Source organism: Antechinus flavipes, chromosome 1, assembly GCF_016432865.1.
Source record: "Antechinus flavipes isolate AdamAnt ecotype Samford, QLD, Australia chromosome 1, AdamAnt_v2, whole genome shotgun sequence".
Lineage (NCBI taxonomy): Eukaryota > Metazoa > Chordata > Mammalia > Dasyuromorphia > Dasyuridae > Antechinus > Antechinus flavipes.
The window spans coordinates 578,660,805-578,682,812 of NC_067398.1; the positions used below are offsets into that span (position 1 = coordinate 578,660,805).

The following is a 22,008-nucleotide window of genomic DNA, read 5'->3' on the forward strand; positions in this document are numbered from 1 at the left end:
CTTTTGTTCCAACTTTTCCCCTCCTTTCCCCCACCCTTTCCCCCAGATGGCAGATTGACCCATACGTGTTAAACATCTTGAAGTATAAGTCAAATACAATATGTGTATACATGTCCAAACAGTTATTTTGCTGTACAAAAAGAATCGGACTTTGAAATAGTGTACAATTAACCTGTGAAGGAAATCAAAAGTGCAGGTGGACAAAAATAGAGGGATTGGGAATTCTATGTAGTGGTTCATGGTTATCTCCCAGAGTTCTTTCGCTTGGTATAGCTGGTTCAGTTCAATACTGCTCTGTTGGAACTAATTTGGTTCATCTCATTGTTGAAGATGGCCACATCCATCAGAATTGATCATCATATACTATTGTTGTTGAAGTATATAATGATCTCCTGGTCCTGCTCAGATCTCACTCAACATCAGTTCATATAAATCTCTCCAGGTCTTTCTGAAATCATCCTGCTGGTCATTTTTTTACAGAACAGCTATTAAATTTTTGATACAATTTCTCTACCTCATTCTTTATAACAGATGTTGATTTATAAGGTTTTATATATATGTGTATGTGTGTGTATATGTGTATATATATATATATATAGAGAGAGAGAGAGAGAGAGAGAGAGAGAGAGAGCGCTATTATTTTTATAGTTATCGCAAGTGTTGCAAGGTGAGATGACCACATGTCCCATAAAATAATGTTCCTTATTGCCTTTGGTTATATAATAGAATCAAATTCACCAACTCTTTTATTTATCTCTCTTTTGAAGAATTTGTGAGCCTTCCTTTCATTTATCTGCATTTTCCATTTGTCTTTGGGTTCCGTTGGAATGTCAAGATTAATATGATTCTGTTCTTCTTACATGTTTGTCCCCCTTATTGGTTCTTTCTAATGACTAGTTAGAATGCCAATACCTAAGTTAATTTTTGTAGATGTTAAAAAAAAAATGGTAGCATCATCTGATCCTTTTTTAATCACTCTGTTTCTATCACTGCAGAAGCATATTGTATTATTTTGGGTTTTTTCTGGGGTTGTTATAACCAAGAAATTCATCTCCACATATCAGCTTGCTGGTGATCAATTTTTCTACACTTAACAAAGCTTGTCCCTAGAAAGTAGTGCTTTTACTTGAAATGTATTTTAAAGAAAAACCTTTCCATTGTAGTAGATAGAGCCTGAGAGGTCTTATATTCTACTGAAATACCCTTCAAAATCCCATTGTCCATGTTACATTGAGGCACTGAAGTATGAGATTGTTCTTGACCTGCAGTGTAGTTTTATCTGGTAATATTCAATGCTAGGAGAATGGTTGAGTAAATTGTGGTATATGAATGTTATGGAATATTATTGTTCTGTAAGGAATGATCAGCAGGATGAATACAGAGAGGACTGGTGAGACTTACATGAACTGATGATAAGTGAAATGAGCAGAACCAGGAGGTCATTATATACCTCAACAATGATACTGTTTGAGGATGTATTTTGATGGAAGTGGCTCTCTTCGATAAAGAGAGCTAATTCAGTTTCAGTTGATCAAAGATGGACAGAAGCAGCTACATCCAAAGAAAGAACACTGGGAAATGAATATAAACTGCTTGCATTTTTGTTTTTCTTCCCGGGTTATTTATACCTTCTGAATTCAATTCTCCCTGTGCAACAAGAAAACTGTTTGGTTCTGCACACATATATTGTATCTAGGATATACTGTAACCTATTCAACATGTAAATGACTGCTTGCCATCTGGGGGAGGGTGTGGAGGGAGGGAGGGGAAAAATCGGAACAGAAGTGAATGCAAGGGATAATGCTATAAAAAATTACCCTGGCATGGGTTCTATCAATAAAAAGTTATTTAAAAAAAATATTCAATGCTATATTTATTTAATGTTGTTCATTCATTTAATGACAATTTGAATTAAAAAAAATTTGAGGGGGATTTTTAAAAATTTCATTTTAATAGTATATTATTTTTCTAATTATATGTAAAGATAGTTTTCAACTTTCATTTTTGTAAGATTTTTAGTTCCAATTTTTTTTTTCCTCCCTTATCCCACCCCCCCTGCAGTCTGATATAGTTTATACATGTTTATTCGTTTTTAACATTTTCATATGAGTTATGTTTGGAAAGAAATTCAACAATTATTCTATAAGAAATGATGAACAGGGTTTTCTGAAATCAGCCTGTTCATCATTTCTTATAGAATAATACTTGAATTGAATATATTTAATATAGATAAATCATTATTCATTTTGATAGTAAGATTAAATTAGAATTTTTTCTTTACTAACCTAGTTCAGAGATCAAGATTATTAACAGAAATTTCTAGGTACAGGATATTTCAGTGATTCAAGTATTGCCTATAAGGCAAAATTCAACCTAATATTGAGCTTGAATTCTGCTTTACTCCCTAATTTCTAAATGCCATCTTTGTCATATGACATACATTCTTAGAATGAGATGTTGTATGGTCTACTGAATAGGGCTAGCCTTAAAGACAAGAGGACTTGTTTTCAAATAATTGCACTTGACCATTTCTGTGACCCTGAGAAATCTCTTAACTTCTCAGTACAGCAGACCATTTTGTGAAACTGCAGTTTTACATTTGTAGAGGATATTCCTCATTGGGAACTTTCTTTTTCAAATGAAATCATAGGTCCAGCTTTAAAAAAAAATCAAAACCACTAATTTAACAAAAAATCTTAAATGATTAGTAAACTAAAAGTCATCTGTTCCTTCCTTTAGCTTCAGCAAGTGTCAACATTGGGCAGTTGGAGCATCAGCTTATATTATCAGTGGATCCTTGGAGAATTCGCCAGATTTTAATTGAATTACATGGCATGACTTCAGAACGCCAGTTTTGGACAGTATCTAGTAAGGTAAGGAATTTACCAGTACTATTAGAAATGAATAAGAAAGTATTGTTTTTTGTGATGACTGCGCTAGCACCCAGGATACTTCAGAATCAGCCAGAGTCAGGATAAGCAAAAGTCCTTCGTCTTTATTCTTGGTCTTTAGGGGTAGAAGTGAAGGGGATGGAAGAGAATCTCTGAAATACCTTCTTCATCATGCACCACAAAAAATGCCCCTAGCTCATCTTACTCCACCCCTAGTTGTCCCTCCTATAATTCTCTGTATACACTAATCATTGAGCCAGCATAGGATAGTGAGAAGGACCATTTTCCAAGCATATGCCCATAGAGTATTTGTCCAATCAGTAATTAGCCCTAAGTGCTTGAACCAACCTCAGTGCAACTATTCAAGAGTTTCAGCCCTCTATAGTTTTTCTTCATTTAAAACACTAAGTATTCTTCAGAAATATATTTGGTATAACATTTTCTGGTTTTGCGATTCTTGCCATTTTTTACATACTCTTGAAGTTATCTAGTTTTAAAAGATCCCCTCAAAAAATATACCTCCATAAAGTATACATTTAAGTAGTTTTAAATATAACTCTGCCAGTGTTTCTGGCTACCTGCCTACTTCCATGGTCAAAACAGAAAAAGAAGGACAATAAAATGTTTTTTAGAAAATTTTAAGAATTTCAATATGAAAACCAGGAAGAAAAAAGATTTGAAGAGGTAGAATGAAATCCTAGCTTACTTAGGGAAATTAGAGAATAGAAAAAAGTAATGTACCATGAAGAAAAGAGGATTGCAAAAGCCATCATCTACTTAAAACTTAAAAAAAAAAACAAATTTGAGATCCTTCTTGGAGAATATCCTATAACAAAAAGGCAGATTCTTTTGATCCAAAAAATGAGAATTGATATTAGGTGAGAGTAAGCAGTGAGAACAGAGATAAAAAGAGAAGTGTAACAAGGGGTGGTTACTTAAAAAGTTTTCTAGCAGGGTGTTGATGATAATGAGTGAGAGAAGGAAAAGAAAAAAAGGTTTGGGCCTAGAAAGTAAAGATCTTGGGGTGCTAATAGTGTTTTTATCATTACTGTGCAGTGAAATCAGATTTTTTTTTTCGTACAATTCTCTCTTTTTTTTTTATTATATAGCTTTTAATTTACAAGATATGTGCATGGATAATTTTTCAGCATTGATAGTTGCAAAACCTTTTATTCCAACTTTTCCCCTCCTTCCTCCCAGATGGCAGATTGACCAATACATGTTAAATATGTTAAAGTATAAGTCAAATACAATATATGTATACATGTCCACGCAGTTATTTTGCTGTACAAAAAGAATTGGACTTTGAAATAGTGTACAATTAGCCTGTGAAGGAAATCAAAAATGCAGGCGGACAAAAATAGAGGGATTGGGAATTCTATGTAGTGGTTCATAGTCATCTCCCAAAGTTCTTTCATTGGGTGAAGCTGGTTCAATTCATTACTGCTCTATTGGAACTGATTTGGTTCATCTCATTGTTGAAGAGGGCCACGTCCATCAGAATTGATCATCATATAGTAGTATTGTTGAAGTATATAATGATCTCCTGGTCCTGCTCATTTCACTCAACATCAGTTCATGTAAATCATTCCAGGCCTGAAATCAGGATTTTAAAGAGGGAAGCACATCACAAAGATGAACAAGATTCTTGGTAAAGTCACAAGATGGTGACTTGAATTTCTTGTCCATGGTTTAAAATATATGAATGATAAGTTCTTGGCCAGGATTTAAGTATCCTTTAAAATGGCTCATAAGAACATATTTGTTTATTGTCTTACAGAACTAACCAGCAAGATATTAAGTTGAAAAATGGAATGGGGAAAGAATAGTTTTGTTTATTCAATAAACTAGATATTGTAAAGAACATAGAACATATATGTGTGTGTGTGTGTGTGTGTATGTGTATGAAAATGACATAGAATAACGAGACACCAAGACCATTACAGAAGAAAAATTCAAGGGAACCAACAATAAAACCCTAGTCTCAGATATCCAGACATAAATTTACAAAGAATGGATTACATGCACGGTAAACTAGAAATCCTTATACAATTAGCAAGCAAGTTTGACCCATTAGCTATCACTGACCTGATAGGCTGAACAAAGATCCTGACTGAACTATGAGTCTGGAAAGAAAACACTGTTTTAAAGATATAAAAAAAAGATGAATGTAACTGAGTGGTAATATATAATAGTTAACAGATATGTTCATTTGTACAAATTCAGAGTCAGGGGAATATGATGAAGAACATTTAGGAGAACATCAGTGGAGTGAGAAGTAAACAATTTTGTCATCTACTTGAGTCATCATCATCCTGTTTACTGTTAATAAATACTGTTTACTGTATATATAAAGAAAAAAATAGATGCGTTTTGTGGAGCTTCTTTTTAAAGCTTTTCTTATATGTTCATTTCATCTAGATAACCTAACTCCCTTGAATGATATTTAAATCTATTCAAAAGTGAATTGAATTAACTTTGTGGTAATAAATTCTTCCTCATCAGATGTTTTCAAGCAATAGTTGAATGAGTGATTGATCACCTGTTGAGGATATAATAAACAGGATTTATGATTTTAGAAGGCATTAGAATTGATGAATTCGAGGATTGCTTCAAATTCTAAATCTATATTCCAACTCTTGGCTCATCATAATGGATATTTTCATCTTGGTTTAAAGTAAATTATGCTAAGCTGTCATTTGAAGTTAAGCATTATCTCTATAGGGGCAGCTAGGTAGCATAATGGTTAGAACCCAGGCCCTGGAGTCAGGCATACCTGAATTCAAATCGATCCTGAGATACTTGATATTTACTAGCTGTGTGCTCTTGGACAAGTAACTCAATTCTGATTACCTCTCCCAAAATTATATACTAATTGCAATTTTTGTTTGTAATTTAATAGTAACTTTTTTTTTTCCTAGTGGGAAGTACCAGGTGTTTACAGTAGTGTTATTCTAGGAATTAAAGATGGTTTAACAAGAGACTTGGTTTACATTCTTATGGCAAAAGGCTTACATTGCAGTATTGTTAAGGTGAGTATAGATTGTTTTGATTATTTTATCAGTAATATGTGTCAGTGATTTTTGTACTAAGACCAGGAGTCAGAAACTGACTCTCTAGAAAGAGCATGTAATTTTAAAATTTCCTATCCTGTTTGGAGTCTATGATGAAATAGAGCCAGCCTTAGAATCAAGACTTGATTCAAGACTCATCTGTAGCATTGGACAAGTTACTTAATCCCTCAGTGTTCCCTAAGACTTTACTTATTTTTTTTCTCCACTAGTATTTTATTCTTCCAAATACATAGAAAGATAGTTTTCAGTATTCATTTTTGTAAAACTTTGTGTTCTAAATTTTTTTCCCTCTCTCCTCTCCAAAACAGCAAGCAATTTTCCATATGTTAAATATATTCAATCCTTTTTTTTGTCAAATTTTACTTGTCAAGGAATTGATGGTACCAGGGAAATCACAGGTCCAGGTCCTTGCCCTTCTCTATCCTCTTTACTAAAACATTAATGTCTAAATTGCCCTATGTGCCTGATCTATTTTTTTTTCCAATTACATAAAAAGATAGTTTTCAACATTAATCTTTGTAAGCTTTTGACAAGCTCCAGATTTTTCTCCTTCCCTTCCTTCTAAAAGAACAAGGAATTTGATATGTGTTAGACATGTACAGTCATGTTAAATATACTTCAGCGTTTAGTCATGTTGTGAAACAAGATTTAGAACAAAAGGGAAAAAACCAAAAGAAAGAAAAAACAGGGGGCAAAGGGGAGAATAACATGCTTTTGTTGTGACCCACAAATGGGCTAGTAGTAGTTAAAAATAAAGAGATAGGATTGCTGATAATTCAACAGAGCAATCATGTTGCTTATATATCTTAAAACCATATGTTATTGAAAGGCATTGTTCTGTGGCCAACCCTGGTTTCTGTTTTGTATGATCTAACTTTGAAGCATGTTGTTAGTTTCTAGGGACTCAGTCTTATGTAATGTTCACAGAGCCCCAATAATTGTTCTAGGACCTTATGTTTTCCCATGATTTCAAGCTTACATGTACTCTTGATTAATCTTAGGAGGGAAACATGCCAGTTACCAAAAGTTTCTAGCTTCCTAGGAGTTCTCTACATGCTTTGATATACATTTAGAGTTCACAGTTCTTTCTCTGAATGTAGTCACTTGTTTCTATCACTCATCTCTTGTAATTGTCTTAGATCATTGCATAGTAAAGAAGAGCTATCAAAGTTGATCATCTGCATGATGATGTTGTTATTGTGCATAATGTTCTCCTGGCTCTGCTCACTTCACTCAGTATCCACCTGCTCATCATTGTAATGTAATGTAATGAAAACCTAGAGAGAGAAAAGTAGTTAAACCATGTAAGTTTTTTTTACTTGATTCTAAATCTTATCCATCTTTTGTCAGGTAATTCAGACCATAACTCCTGAAATGGCAATGCTCTCCTCCCTTCCCTAGCTAGATTCCTTGATGAATAGTTCTATTCTCTATATTACCCTAGTGAGTCCCTTGCTCCTTTCATATCATTAATCTTATTATTCTGCCAAGCCTCACTTTTGGATTACTTCTACTATTGTGGTTCTTCTCATTGTCCTTTGCTGGATCTTGATCTATAATATCATGCCCATCAATTTGGGATCTTCTTTTTCTCTATATTTCCCTTGATGATCTCATTGATTCCCACAAATTTAGTCATTCTTAAAATCTATTTTTCCAACCTTAACGTCTCTTCTGACTTCTAGTCTCAATTCTCCAATGAACTATTTCAGATGTCTTGTTGAATTGTACACATTTAAACTCAACATGACCAAAATTGAACAATAGTTTACCTTTTCCCTAAATTTCCAATTACTACCTAAAGCAGTAATATCCTTTCAGTCACCCAGATTTCCAGCTGGGCGTCTTCTGTAGCAACTTATTTTCTATTAGCTTAGCATAACCAGTCATTTGTTAAGTTGTATTATGTCTATTTTCATATCTCCCTTTTCTCCTGTGACATTGCCATGTAGATGGCCAGAACTCTGAAGAAATATACTTGAAACAAGGATACTTACAACAAGATATTAACTCAGTGGAATTGATGAGATGATGGTTCTTTAGTATACCTACATATACTTAGTACTTAGTATGGTGATGTAATGATTCTCTAGTTCACACGTACATGTTGTGCTGTAATGATGTAATCATACAAAGTATTTAAGGGCTGAGAGGACTGGAAATGAGACAGTCCATCTTTGACCATCCTCCTGGTGGCTCTCCTGCCTCCTGTATTCCTCCACTAAGATTAAGACTGGGTCAGACTGTGACAGACTGTGAAGGAGACAATAAAGACTCTAGACTTTATTCCTGACTATCTTTGTGGTATCTATCCTGCTGAGACTAAAGCCCATCCAAAGGACCTCCAGAAAGCTAATCTGGACATTACATTGCCATGATCCTGATTCAGGCTCCCTTCACATCATTCCTGGACTATTGATGTGGTTTACTGGATGGTTTCTCTGACTCAAATCTCTCGCCACTCCAATCCATCTTCCTCTCAGCTGTCATATTGAGTTTCCTAAAACATATGTCATACTATATTACCCCTTAGTTAAATCTATTGCCTCTAGAATAGAATATAAAAGTCCTCTTTGGCTTTTAAATACCTTTTATTATTTGTCCCTTTTCCAGCGTTCCTACATATTTTTCATTAAATACTCTAAAATCTATTGACATTCATAATTTTGTTGTTCTTCTCATTTAACACGTTTCTAACTCTAGGTATTTTCACTAACTGTCCCCTGAGTTTGGATCTTTTCCCCTCATCTTCACCTTCTGACTTCCTGCAAGTCTCAGCTAAAGTCCCATTTTCTCCAAACAACGTTTCTAGACCGTCTTTATCTTGGTGGTTTCCTTCTGAAATGTCTCCAGTTTGTCTTCTGTATACTTTGAGTTGTACATGGTTGTTTGCTTATTTTCTCTTCCATTAAACTGTAGGGATGGGGAAGGTTTTCCTCTCTTTCCCCCCATTGTATCCCTATCGGTACAATTTCTGACATGGTAGGTATTGAATAAATTATTGACTTGACTATTGATAATATGCATAATCCTACTCTGTTTAGACCCTCAATCCAGATTCATAATATGATAATAAATAGGCTTCAGGGCATCCTAACATTACTTCCTATTCATATGCAAGAAGTCTTTTATTTAGATTTTTATAACATTTTAATTTTGACCATTTGGGTTATATAGTTATTCATTTACATTTTTTTAGATTGTGAAACTATTCATGTTAAAAGCTTTACTGCTCTTCTCATAAAATTTTAAGTTTATAGATGACTCAAGAGCTAATATGATATTGTGTGTTTAAAATGATGTCATGGAAGCAGCTCTTTTCTCAGGACAACAAAATTGGAAATTGAAGGAATGCCCATGAATTGGGGAATGTTTCAATAAACTGCTATGTGTTTGTGGTAGAATATTATTGTGCTAAAGGAAATAATGAGTAGGATGCTCTCAGGAGGGAAAAAAAAAAAACCCTACCACCTGGAAAATCTTCCAGGAACTCAATCAAGTAAAGTGAAATGTACTGTACATAAAGTTATATCAATGTTCTGGAATGACCAATTGTGAGTGACTTTGCTGTTCTCAGTAGTACAGTCATCCATAACTACTCTGTGTCTGAATATAGATCAAAGCATTCCCATTCTCTCTTTCTCTCTCTTTAACTTAATTTTTCTTGAGGGTTTTTATTTTCATTAGGGTGGGAGATCAGTGTTTTGTTTTGTTTTGTTTTTTCCCCAAACTTGACTTTTATGGAAAAGGTTTGCATAACTTCACATGTGGTTTTTTAATTATGAGTGGGGATAAGGGAAAAGACCTAGAAATCAAAAATCTTAAAAACAAATGTAAAAAATTTTTTTTGTTTTGGATTTAATTGGGGGAAAATATCAAATAAAATTGTAAAAATATTTAACTCTTAACCAGTTACATTATGATGAAAGAAAATAAAAATACATTTTCATTAAACTTTTTTTTAAAAAAAAGAATGATGCTTTGAAAAAAGCTGACCCTTACATTTTTCATTTCTTCATGTAAGTATATATGTATGTATGCATATATGTATGCATACGTGGGCCTTGCATGTCTTCATAAATACATATGGTTTTATATGTTCATATTTGCTTAACTATTCAAGCAAAGAAAATAATTGAACTATGTGAACATTTCTGACATAATTAAAAAATTTTTTTCAACAGGACTTTGTCCATGCTAAACAACTGTTTGCTGCTTGTTTGGAATTGGTGACAGAATTCTCCCCAAAGCTCCGTCAGGTAATGCTAAATGAGATGCTACTCTTGGACATTCACACTCATGAAGCTGGACCAGGGCAATCAGGGGAGCGACCCCCTTCTGATCTCATCAGCAGAGTCCGTGGATATCTGGAAATGAGGCTTCCTGGTATGAATATTTTATAATTTGAAGGCTAAGAAGACCCCTATAATTAAGGAAAAAATATTTATTCAGTACCTAGATAATAACTATATTATTTTCACGATTGTAGTGGGAAGTGGGAAATTAATTGCTCTCTAGGAAAATAATTCCCTTGGGAGCACATACATTGAATTGAATATATCAAGAAAAATATCTAAACTCTAAGAATAATCAAATATTTTCTTTAATAGGGAGGGTAGCATATAATTTCAATGTCCTCTATCAAGAAGTATATTTGATTACTGAGAATTCATTTTTGTGGCTTTTCTGTGCTTAGATTGCTGTCTTTTTAACTCCCAGAAGCATTTCTTAAAACTTCTCTTTTAAGACTCAGCCCAATTGAAGCTCTTAAGTAGTTTCCCTTTTCTCTCCACTCCCATCTATATGTAGAACTTTTATTAGATGTCTTACACATTTAGATGCTATTTTTTTTCTTACATCAATAAGCATTTATTAAATAGTATGTGCCAGATAACTGGGAAACATGAAAAGACATAAACAAAATATTTTTTGCTTTAAAGGAACTGCCTTCTTTTTTTTTGTAGGAGGGCTGGAAGGGAAGAGAAGGCAGTATGTACATATATATTTATATATGAGATTTTTACAAAATGCAATGTGAATAACTATACAATATATAAAAACTCATTATAAAAATACAGTTATGCTTTGTCAGATCTTGTCTCCATAGGACTTACCACCTTTTAATAAATGCCTGTTGATTGATTCACTTGGCATTTCTCAAAGTGAAATAGGGTAGGAACTTACATATTTACATTGTTGTTAGTAGAACTATATACAGAGACATGATCTTTCTTGTAGTGATAAAACTTAGAAGTTGTCTAACTCTGTATTTCATTGAATTTTACAAAAGTACTAAAGAGCCTTTATTCCCCCTTAAATTTAAAACAAAAAAGCAGCCTTTTATTTTGGTTTTGTCTTCCTTTGAGGGCAAGAACAGTTTTTTTGTATTTGGATTCCCAATCCTTCATATACTACTGAGCACACCGAAAGTGCTTAATAAATGTTTGTTGGTTGGTCGATTTACCTCTATATATTTAATCTTCTAATTAGGCCTTAATAGTCTGATGCTTTAATGCTATGAAATAGCAAAGGGTCGGGGATGAAATAGTAATTATTCTCAAAATAAATATGGTTGGATGGACCTTTTGAGGTTTGGGAAACTCAATTTAACTGTTAATTTTACCTTTATCATAAGAAAAGTCTTTGATAGTGCGAATTATGATTTAATAGTGTTATTCAGTAATGTGTTAATATTCAGTAATTGTGGTGATAAAACTGGTTCTACATAAATATTAACTATCTTCATATTGACTGCTTTTTCTTTAAAACATTAATTATTTTTAAAAATTGATTTTCTGGACATATCTAGCTATACTTATTCTTCTGTTATCCAGAAAGCTATTATAATAAGGGTTTTTAAGTGAATTTTAAAAATGGAGTTCTGCAAAATTAATCAACATTTCTATGACTAATGCAATATTTGCATACCTTACCTCAATGGATGCAAGTGCATTTATTAAATTAACAGATTATTTTCCCCCAAAATTTATTTTATTTGAAGAAACAGAAAAAAAAGAAAAGAAAAGCAATATGAAATAAAACAAAAAGAACATTATCTTGTGCCCAGCAAAACATCAAGAAGGATTCAGAATATATAAGAACAAATATCAATTTAAGAAAGTGTATATATTAGTAGAATAAATTATTTTCACGAGTGTCCATCTTTCCTTTACTTCCTTGTAAATTGTTCTTTTGTTTTCTACTGTGCATCTTATTTACTTTATTCCTTTCTTTTCCCCTTTTATCCCCCCTCCCCCATCAGTATCCCCAAGCAGGCTATATTTAAGAAAGGATACACACACACACACACACACTCACACTCACTCTCTCTCTCTCTCTCTTTCCCTTTCACCCCTACTACCACTCCAAACAAGCTACAATTAAAAAAAGATATATTTATGTATAGATATGTAGATGTATACATACATAGATAGACACATACATACACACATCTCACATATACATGTGTGTTTGCTATCCCTGCTGACTTTCATTAAATTCTGCTCCATAAATTGGCTTCCCCCTATCCAGGGATCCCTCCCCTGTCTTCTTCCCTCAACCTTTGCTTCTCCATCCACCTATTTCCCCCTTCCTCTTTATTTCTTTGTAGATTTTGTAGGGTCCTACCTTTCATGGAATGTATGTATTATTGCCTATAGAGCCCATTCCTAATATGAGTAGATTTTCAGAACTATGAACCCTCATCCCCCCTCTAATACTTCTGTGTCGATTCTTTCTCTGTACCTCATTTGTATCACATGATTACTATTTTTACCTTTACTCTGTCAGTCTTTCTTTTGAGCTTACCTTATTGTTGATATAAATCTTAAAACATAAATTATATATGTTTCCCATATAAAAAAAAAAGTAACCAATTTGTCTATATTTAGTTTGTCCATGTTGAGCTCCTTAAAATTGCTCTTTGATATTTGCTCTTATATGTTAAATTTTCTATTAAGTTTGGGCTTGGTTGATTGAAAATCCTGAAAATCTACAAGTTTGTTGAATGTCTGTTTTGCCTCATTCAAAATTATAGATAATTTTGCTGGATATGATATTTTTAGCTGCAGGCCTGGTTCTTTTGATTGTAGATAAGATTCCAGGACCTGCAGTCTTTTATTGTAGCTGCTTCTAATCCTTGTACAATTTTATTTATTATTTTTTTTGCTGAGGCAATTGGGGTTAAGTAACTTGCCAAGGTCACATAGCCAGGAAGTATTAAGTGTCTGAGGCTGGATTTGAACTCAGGTCCTTTTGACTTCAGGGCCGGCACTCTGTCTACTGTGCCATCCAGCTTGCCCCTACAATTCTGATTGTACCTCCAGCATATTTGAATTTTTTTTCTTGTTTCTTGCCAAATTTTATCTTTGATCTGATGGTTTTGAAATTTGGCAGTAATATTCCTGTATTTTCCACAAATGATCTCCTTGAGGTGGTGATTGGTAGTTTTTTCTATTTCTAATTTCCCTTCATGTTCTATCACTCTAAGACAATTTTCTAGAATTATTTCCTGCATTATTGTGTCATAGTTCTCTTTTTGGTCACAATTTTCTGGCAGTCCGATTATTTTTATATTTTCTCTTATTGATCTGTTCTCCAGATCTCTTGTTTTTCTTATGAGTTGTTTCATATTCTGTTCTATTTTCTCATTCTTTATAATCTATTTTGTTATTTTTTGGTCTCATAGTTTTATTGGATTCCCCTTACCCAATTCTAATTTGCACAGTTTTTTTCATATTTGAGACACTGTATCTCCTTTTCTAATTGCTTAATGTTTTTCATCTTCTTGTTTTTCTTGTATGGTTTTATTTTTTTCTTTAGTTTTTCCTCAATGTCTCATTTGACTTTGAATTCTTTTTTTTAAGTTCTTCTATAAATTCTCTCTTGGCCTGCACCCATTTCATGTTACTCTGTGAGGTGGAAGCTTTTTCTTTTTCTTTTTCTTTTTTTTTTTTTAAACTAAAATGTTCTTTGAAAATGACTCCTGGGTCTTCCCTGTTTCCATATGTTTAGGTGGAGTTCCTTATTCTTTAATTTTTTTTTTAAATAAGTATTAGTGTAAGTACCTCTTAATTGTGACCTGGGAGAATGGTGCCTCAAGCTTCACTTTAATCTCCGCCCTTCTGCAAATTCCATAACCAGCAGTGTCCCTGCTTCTGTCCTTATCAGGTGCTACTTCCTTCTCATCTAGGGCCACTTCTCTGGGCCCAGTGTCCCCAATTACCTAAGGGACTCAAACCCCAACTCAGCAAACTGTCTGGGAGGTGAAAGTCTCTCTCTAGTTCTTGCTGAAGCTCCTGCTACAGCTAGCTAGCCTGAGGGGTTCCCACTTGGAGTTTCTGCAGAGCTAGCCTGGAGGTATTTGCACTTCAGACATATTAATCTCCACCATTCTTTAGATCATGTCAGATTGTGTAAAGAGGAAACCAAATCATTTTGATTTTTCACCAATCTATGTTTGGTATAAATTTGGTCTATTTGTGGAATAAATTAGGAGAGTTTGAAATTTACCAACCTACTCTGCCATCTTCCTGAATCCTTTTTCAAAAGATCACTTTTTAATAAGCATTTCCTATGGAGGAAGGCAGTGTGAAACAGTGAAAAAACCTAAATTTACTGTCAGATCTTCTTTCTGCACTTTAACCATGTCTTTCAGTTGTCAGCTTCTCTGGGCTGCCCTTTTCTTATCTGCAAAGGAAGGAAATTGATTTTTAAGATTCCTTCTTATTGTAAAACTTTGGGTATATAAGAATGAATAATATTTATTTGAATAGACCTTAGACAAACCATCTGTTAATTATTTACTTTTTTAGATAACTGAAACTTCCTTTTTATCCCACACTTGATTTGGGGAATGTTGGATTTTTTGTTTTATATAATCATGAAACAGCAATATCCAATAAAGAGTATATAATGTTTGAAATCAGAGAAACAGGGAGATAGCATTGTTTATCTTGATTATTCTACAAAACAAGATCATCACTAGAGAGAATATAATCAAGTTTAAATTGGAATGATCCAGACAGGCTCAGAGCTGAATACTCAATTCAGTAAAATGATAATAATATACCAAAAGTTGTAGGAATGGAAGTTTAATGGAATTGAGACATGTAGAAAATAGTAAATTAAAAAATTTTTCTATTTCTTCAACTAAAATGTTTGTACTAGTTAGTCAAACATTTTTCTATTTCATTTTTAGATATCCCTCTTCGACAAGTTGTAGCAGAGGAGTGTGTTGCGTTTTTATTAAATTGGCGAGAAAATGAATATCTGACTCTTCAGGTTCCTGCTTTCCTGCTTCAGAGTAACCCATATGTGAAGGTAATGGTGATATTTATGTGAAAGAATGATATGGAAGGTGATACAACCACCTACTTCAGTTCTGCAGTAGTTTGGAATCTTTTTAGCACTTTTAAACATTTAAAAAGCCTTATTATAAAATGTCATGAAAGATTTTGAGGAAGTAGCAGCCATGTGTATAGAAAATTTTTCCTACTCTTAGATCTTGTTAAGAATTTTATCTTCATATTGAATTTTAGTAGGAGTAAAAGGTTGCAAGGATGTACAGGCAAGGTAGAAAGTATGTCTAAAAAATTCTGTGGGAGATGGAAGCTACAGTGTAGCGACTCCTTGAAGGGTCTGGACTGGACCCTCTAGTTCTGAGAAGGAGGTAGTAGATGGCGTAGGGCTTTTTAGGGATTTGAGCTCGAGTGGAAAGAATCATAAGTTCATTTTTTAAAAAAATTAAAAAAAAATTAATAGCTTTTTATTTACAAGTTACATGCATGGGTAATTTTACAGCATTGACTATTGCCAATCTTTTGTTCCAATTTTTCCCCTCCTTCCCTCCACCCCCCTCCCCTAGATGGCAGGATGACCAATACATGTTAAATATATTAAAGTATAAATTAAATACAAAATAAGTATACATGTTTTTTTGCTGTACAAAAAGAATTGGACTCTGAAATATTGTACAATTAGCCTGTGAAGGAAATAAAAAAAAATGTAGGCGGGCAAAAATACAGGTATTGGGAATTCAATGTAATGGTTCTTTCGCTGGGTGTAGTTGGTTCAGTTCATCACTGCTCCGTTGGAACTGATTTAGTTCATCTCATTGTTGAAGAGAGCCACATCCATCAGAATTGATCATCATATAGTATTGTTGAAGTATATAATGATCTCCTGGTCCTGCTTGTTTCACTCAGCATCAGTTCGTGTAAGTCTCTCCAGGCCTTTCTGAATGGTAATTTCTTACCAAACAATAATATTCCATAATACTCATATATCACAATTTATTCAGCCATTCTCCAATTGATGGGCATCTACTCAGTTTCCAATTTTTGGCCACTACAAAGAGGGCTGCCAATAATATTCTTGCACATACAGGTCCCTTTCCCTTCTGTAAGATCTCTTTGGGATATAAGCCCAATAGTAACACTGCTGGATCAAAGTTTGATACATAAGTTCATTTTTTAATGGAAAAGGAGCCAGTAGTAAAATAGACTGATCATCAAGAATTTTGGTTCCCACTTCTGGTTTTATTTTGAAACATAATTTCTTTTCCTTCTAGTGAGCTTATCCCCATAAGCCCATGTGTAAAAAACATATCAGGGTGGTTTTGCAGGATTAATTTCATATGGCTATAGTTATTAAGTATTATGGGTAATTATGATCGATGGGAAACAGCAGCACAGAAGTTACTTATATACGTTTTATGTTACTCCATTTTTTTTAATTGACTTTATGTGACTGAAAGAGTCATAAGCTTAACCTCTCACTAGTTATTATATTTCTAAACTGAGTGTATCTAACTCCTCTGTGCAAAAAATTGGTTTGAGCTAAAGGACTTCGACACTCCTGATTCAGACCAAATTATGTCACCTACCTATCCATTAAGATTGAGCAATGAAAGTTCCTAGAACAATTTGAATGTCCTTAATTCTCATTCCTCTGCCATATTGAGTCTGTGGGAATTTCCTGCTGTTAGAGTGCTTTGTAAAGTGTGAAAAGTTGTAGAAATATCAAGTATTCATTCTGACAATATATATGACTTAAGTTTCATGCTAGTGTAGAATTTATGAGAATCCATGATTCCAGTTTCACCCATAACCTTAGAGCAACCAATGGTTCAGTTTTAATATCACAACATGAAATAAATTCTGTACTTTCAATAAGCATGTTTGTTATCTCTATTCAGAAACATTCTGAAAAGAAGTTTGAATTATGAAAAAATGACATTCTCCTTTGTATATATAGTTGGTTTTTTGTTTGTTTTTTCATGTTATAGCTGGGACAGCTTTTGGCAGCTACATGCAAAGAACTCCCAGGCCCTAAAGAAAGTACTCAGACTGCTAAAGATCTTTGGGAAGTAGTTGTTCAGATCTGTAGTATATCCAGTCAACATAAGCGAAGTAATGATGGAAGAATTAGTTTAATAAAGCAGAGAGAATCTACATTGGGTATTATGTATCGGTAAGTTTCTGCAATTATGTTCTTTAAATGTACATGTTTAAGTTATTTCTAAAATCTATTATTCTTAAGAACATTATGGTCATTACTTTGTAAAATAGATCATAGAAAGGTGTCGACCTTTTGTGATCATTCTAGCTGCAAGAGTCAACTTGTATTGTTGTTGATCATTTTAGGATATTAAATAATAACTGCTAAATGTAGTCTAGTAAAATTCAAAATAAAGAATACTTTTAAAGTTATTCAGTGCTGAAGATTTTTGAGGAAATATTTTAAAGGAAACAACTACCTTTTATCTGTGTAGAATCGGAAAGTTGGGATTTGTCTTAAATGTTAGCATTCTACTTTATAAACTTTGCATAAAGCTTTGTTTAAAACAAACATGATTTTTATCCGAATTTTTGATGTTGAATAATGTGTTTGAAACTTTTTTTTTATATAGGAGTGAACTGCTCTCTTTCATCAAAAAGCTACGGGTAAGTTTAACAAGAAAACTGACCATAATGCTGATTTATTTTAGGGTAAAATTGTAACATATTGTTTTTCTTTTTTTTATTTTTTTATGCTTTACAAATGATACAAAGCTGAGAAAGATTAGCTAACTTAAATAAGATAAAGCTTAATTAGGATGAATTTAAATTCCTATATGTGGATTCGAAAAAATAATTGTATAATTAAAGATGAGAGAGGAATTAGACAAGAGATGAGAAAGTTAAACTGGGAATTTTAGTGTTGCAAACTTTTTTTTGCACTTAATAATACTATCCCCTCCCAATTACATGTAAAGATAGTTCTCAACATTCATTTTTGTAAGATTTTGAGTTTAAAATTTTTCTCCCTCTTTTCCTTCCTTCCATCCTCCCCAAAACAGCAAGTAATTCAATATGTGATAAATGTATAATATTTGCCTATTAGTTATGTTGTGAAAAAAGAATTGTGACAAAAGAAAAACTGAAAAGGAAAAAAACAAATTTAAAAAGAGTGAAATTAGTATGCTTCAATCTGCTTCAGACTCCATTCTTTTTTTTTGGGGGGGGGGGGGGAGAGAATGTGGATCACATTTTCCATCACAAGTCTTTTGGATTTGTCTTGGATCACTGTATTGCTGAGAAGAGCTAAGTCTATTATAATTGATCAATGTACAATGTTGCTGTTCTCCTGAATTTACTCATTTCACTCAGCATCATTTCATATAAGTCTTTCCAGAGTCTTCTGAAATCTACCTGGTCATTTTTTTTTATTAAAGCTTTTTATTTTTTCAGAACATATGCATGGATAATTTTTCAACATTAATCCTTGCAAAATCTTGTGTTCCAATTCTCCCTCCTTCCCCCATCTCTTCCCCTAGATGGCAGGTAGTCCAAATATACTTAAATATCATCATAGAAATAATATGTTAAATCCAACATCTGCATACATAGGTATACAATTACCTTGCTGCACAAGGAAAATCAAATCAACCTCTCCCCCCCCCCAAAAAAAAAAAAAAGAAAAGAAAAGAAAATGTAAATAAATAGCAACAAAAAGAGTGAAAATGCTATGTTATTAACCACACTCAATTCCCATAATCCTCTCTCTGAGTGTAGATGGCTCTCTTCATCACAAGATTATTGGAACTGGTCTGAATCCAGATTGTTTTTCTAGCTTCCAAACATAGAGAAGATTTTCAGAGAACTCTGGGATTAATTTTGAATTTGTTTTTATAACTTTAAACCATAAAGCTTAAAGATAATATGATCTAAGTGGATACTGTTTACTGTGAGTTTACATTAATAACAGTACTAAATATTTTGTAACTGAAGAATAATAGCCATGAGGAAAGAAAGTGTAAATGAAAAATGTTTTTTCTCATAATTAAAAAATAGTTTATTATTTTTAATTTTATAATAAAGTATATTTTTATTAATCTTTCCTTTCTCTTCCTTCTGTCTCAGTGGAGCAAATTTAATTAACAAAAAAAAAAAGAGGATCCCCTCCCTCCCACCCCATTTTCTCTTCTATTCCCCACCCCAATTCATTTGTGCAGAGCTACATAGTCCAGAAAAATAACATCCCATCTTAGCCATTTCCAAAAATGTGTCTCTATCTTTCTGAAATTTTAATTTGATTTTCATTGTTCTTTTGAATGTGTAGTTTATTATGGCATTGATCAGAGACTTTTTCATTAGTCTTTCAAAGTTGTTTTTCTCTATAATGTTACTGTGTGAATTGTTTCAATTCTACTGTCTTCAGTAGACGGCAAATAAAGGTCTTCCCAATTTTCTCTGAAATTGTCTACTTTATCATTTCTAATGGCACAATAATAGTTATTACATTTATTTACCATATTTTTGTGTAGCCATTCCTCAGAATAGGTCTTTAGTTTCCAATTTTGGGATACCACAGTAAGAGTATTTATCTATATACATACAAATAAATATTTTTGTACAAATAGATCCTTTTTTTTTTTAAATGATTTCTTTGGGACACAGGCCTAGTAATGGCATCCTTGGCTGAAAAGTCAAGGTAACTTTATAAACAATTTCACATGGCTAAATCAGTAATGTGTCTGTTTTCCACGACTCTTCCAGTATTTCCTTATTTTCCTCTTTTATTTGCCAATTTGATAGGTATGAAGTAGAACTACAAAACTGGTTTAATTTGTATTTTTCTCATTATTAATGATTTAAAGCATTTTTCGTAGGATTGTTAATAGTTTTCTTTTCTTAATTTTGAAAGTTGTCTGTTATATCCTTTGACCATTGTCTTGTTGGGGAATAATGTTTCTTAAAGACTGTTAATTGCATAAAGATTTTTTCTTAAATTGTTTAGTATAATTGTCATATGTAATATACTCACTTATTGGAGAAGCCCTATTCTTCCTTTCTATTTTATTTTATAAATCTATTTTAAAGGATCAGAAAAACTTTGGAGAGTAGGCAGATTAGTTTGAGAAAAAGTCACTTTGAAAGCTAAGTGGAGAACCTTGTCACTGAGGGAAGCTCAGGCCAAAGAGAATGTTGTATTATCTAAATAATGGAACTTTGACATAAATTGTGTGTCCTGGGCTTTCAGGTAGAAAAAAGTGAAATTGATGTCTCTCATTCTATAAAAGAAAACAAACAGGTTAGAATTAAATATCATAGCAAATGAAGTAATTTAAGTTAAAGATCTTGCCTTCCTTAAGAGTAAAATCCTGTTAGAAAAATGATTGTTCAAAATCCCTCAGTAAGAGACAGAAAAAAAACAACTTTAGACAATATAAAATACTTGGTAGTCTACCTGCCAGGACAACCCAGGGATTATATGAACACAATTACAAAACACTTTTCTCCCAAAGACAAATCTAAACAATTGAAGAAATATCAATTGCTCATGGGTAGGTATGTTGAGCAAATATTACGACATTTCTACTCAAGTTAATTTATTTAGTCAGTGCCATTCTAATTAATCCACCAAAGAATCATTTTACAAAGCTAGAAAAAGTAGAAACATAAATAAATAAAATAAAAATAAAGTTTAAGAATATCAAAGAAATCAGGGCAGCTAGATAGCGTGGAGTCAGGAGGAGTTAAGTTCCTCAGTTACTTAACACTGACTAGTTGTGTGACCGTAGGCAAGTCACTTAGTCCCAATTGCCTCACAAAAGGAAAAAAAAAAATTTTTTTTAAGATTATCAAGGAAATCAATGAAAAAAATGTTAAAGTGATTTGTAATATCCAGATTTCGAGGCATATTACAAAATAGTGACTATGAAAATATTCCAATACTGGCTAAAAAAATAGATTAGTAGATCCGTGAAATAGATTAGATACATTACACACTAATAAAAGACCATAGTAATCTAATGTTTGATCAACTCAAAGATCCAGCCTTTTGGAGTAAGAACTCAGAATTTGACAAAAATTCTTGAGAAAACTGGAAAGCAGTGTAGCAGAAACTAGGCATGGACCAAATGCCAAGGTATGACCAAAATAGATTTTAATGATTTAGACATAAAGGATATATAAATAGACAAATGTATCTGTCATATCTTTTGTTCAGAGAAGAGTTTATGACCAAACAAAAGATAAGAGGGGAGGAAAGTAGATAAATAGATAATTTTGATTACATGGAATTTCAAAGCATTTGCACAAAATTAATGAAGCCAAAATGAGTAGGAAAACAGGAAACTATGAAAATATTTTTATATCAGGTTTCTCTTATAAAGAGAATTTTTCATTTTTCAAATATATAGAGAAGTAAGCCAAATTTGTAAAAAATAAGAATCACTCCCCAATTGGTAACTCATCGTGGAAATTTTCAGAAGAAAAAAATCAAGGCTATCAATATTCACCCCAAAAAATGCTCTGAACCATTACTGATTAGAGAAATGTAAATTAAAACAGCTGGGATAATATATCTCATCAGAGCAGCTAACATGACACAGAAGAAAAATGACAAGGGCTGGAAAAATGAGCACAAATTGAGAAACTAATGTATTGTGGAATCATGAACTAATCCATCCATTCTGGAGAACAATTTGGAACTATGCTAAAAGAGCTATCAAACTGCATACTACTTGACCCAGAAATACCACTACCATAAGGTTTATA

The 22,008-nt window shown here is 32.9% G+C and overlaps 1 protein-coding gene across 1 annotated transcript in view; it reads left to right on the forward strand.

Moving 5' to 3' along the window:
* Positions 1-22,008, forward strand: part of INTS8 (integrator complex subunit 8) — a 65,507-nt gene that overhangs the window by 28,185 nt on the left and 15,314 nt on the right. The window contains exons 13-18 of the mRNA XM_051970866.1: positions 2,740-2,873; positions 5,813-5,923; positions 10,150-10,351; positions 15,165-15,286; positions 17,253-17,437; positions 17,877-17,910. Of these exons, the coding sequence (XP_051826826.1) occupies positions 2,740-2,873; positions 5,813-5,923; positions 10,150-10,351; positions 15,165-15,286; positions 17,253-17,437; positions 17,877-17,910 (788 nt within the window). The remainder of the gene's footprint in view (positions 1-2,739; positions 2,874-5,812; positions 5,924-10,149; positions 10,352-15,164; positions 15,287-17,252; positions 17,438-17,876; positions 17,911-22,008) is intronic.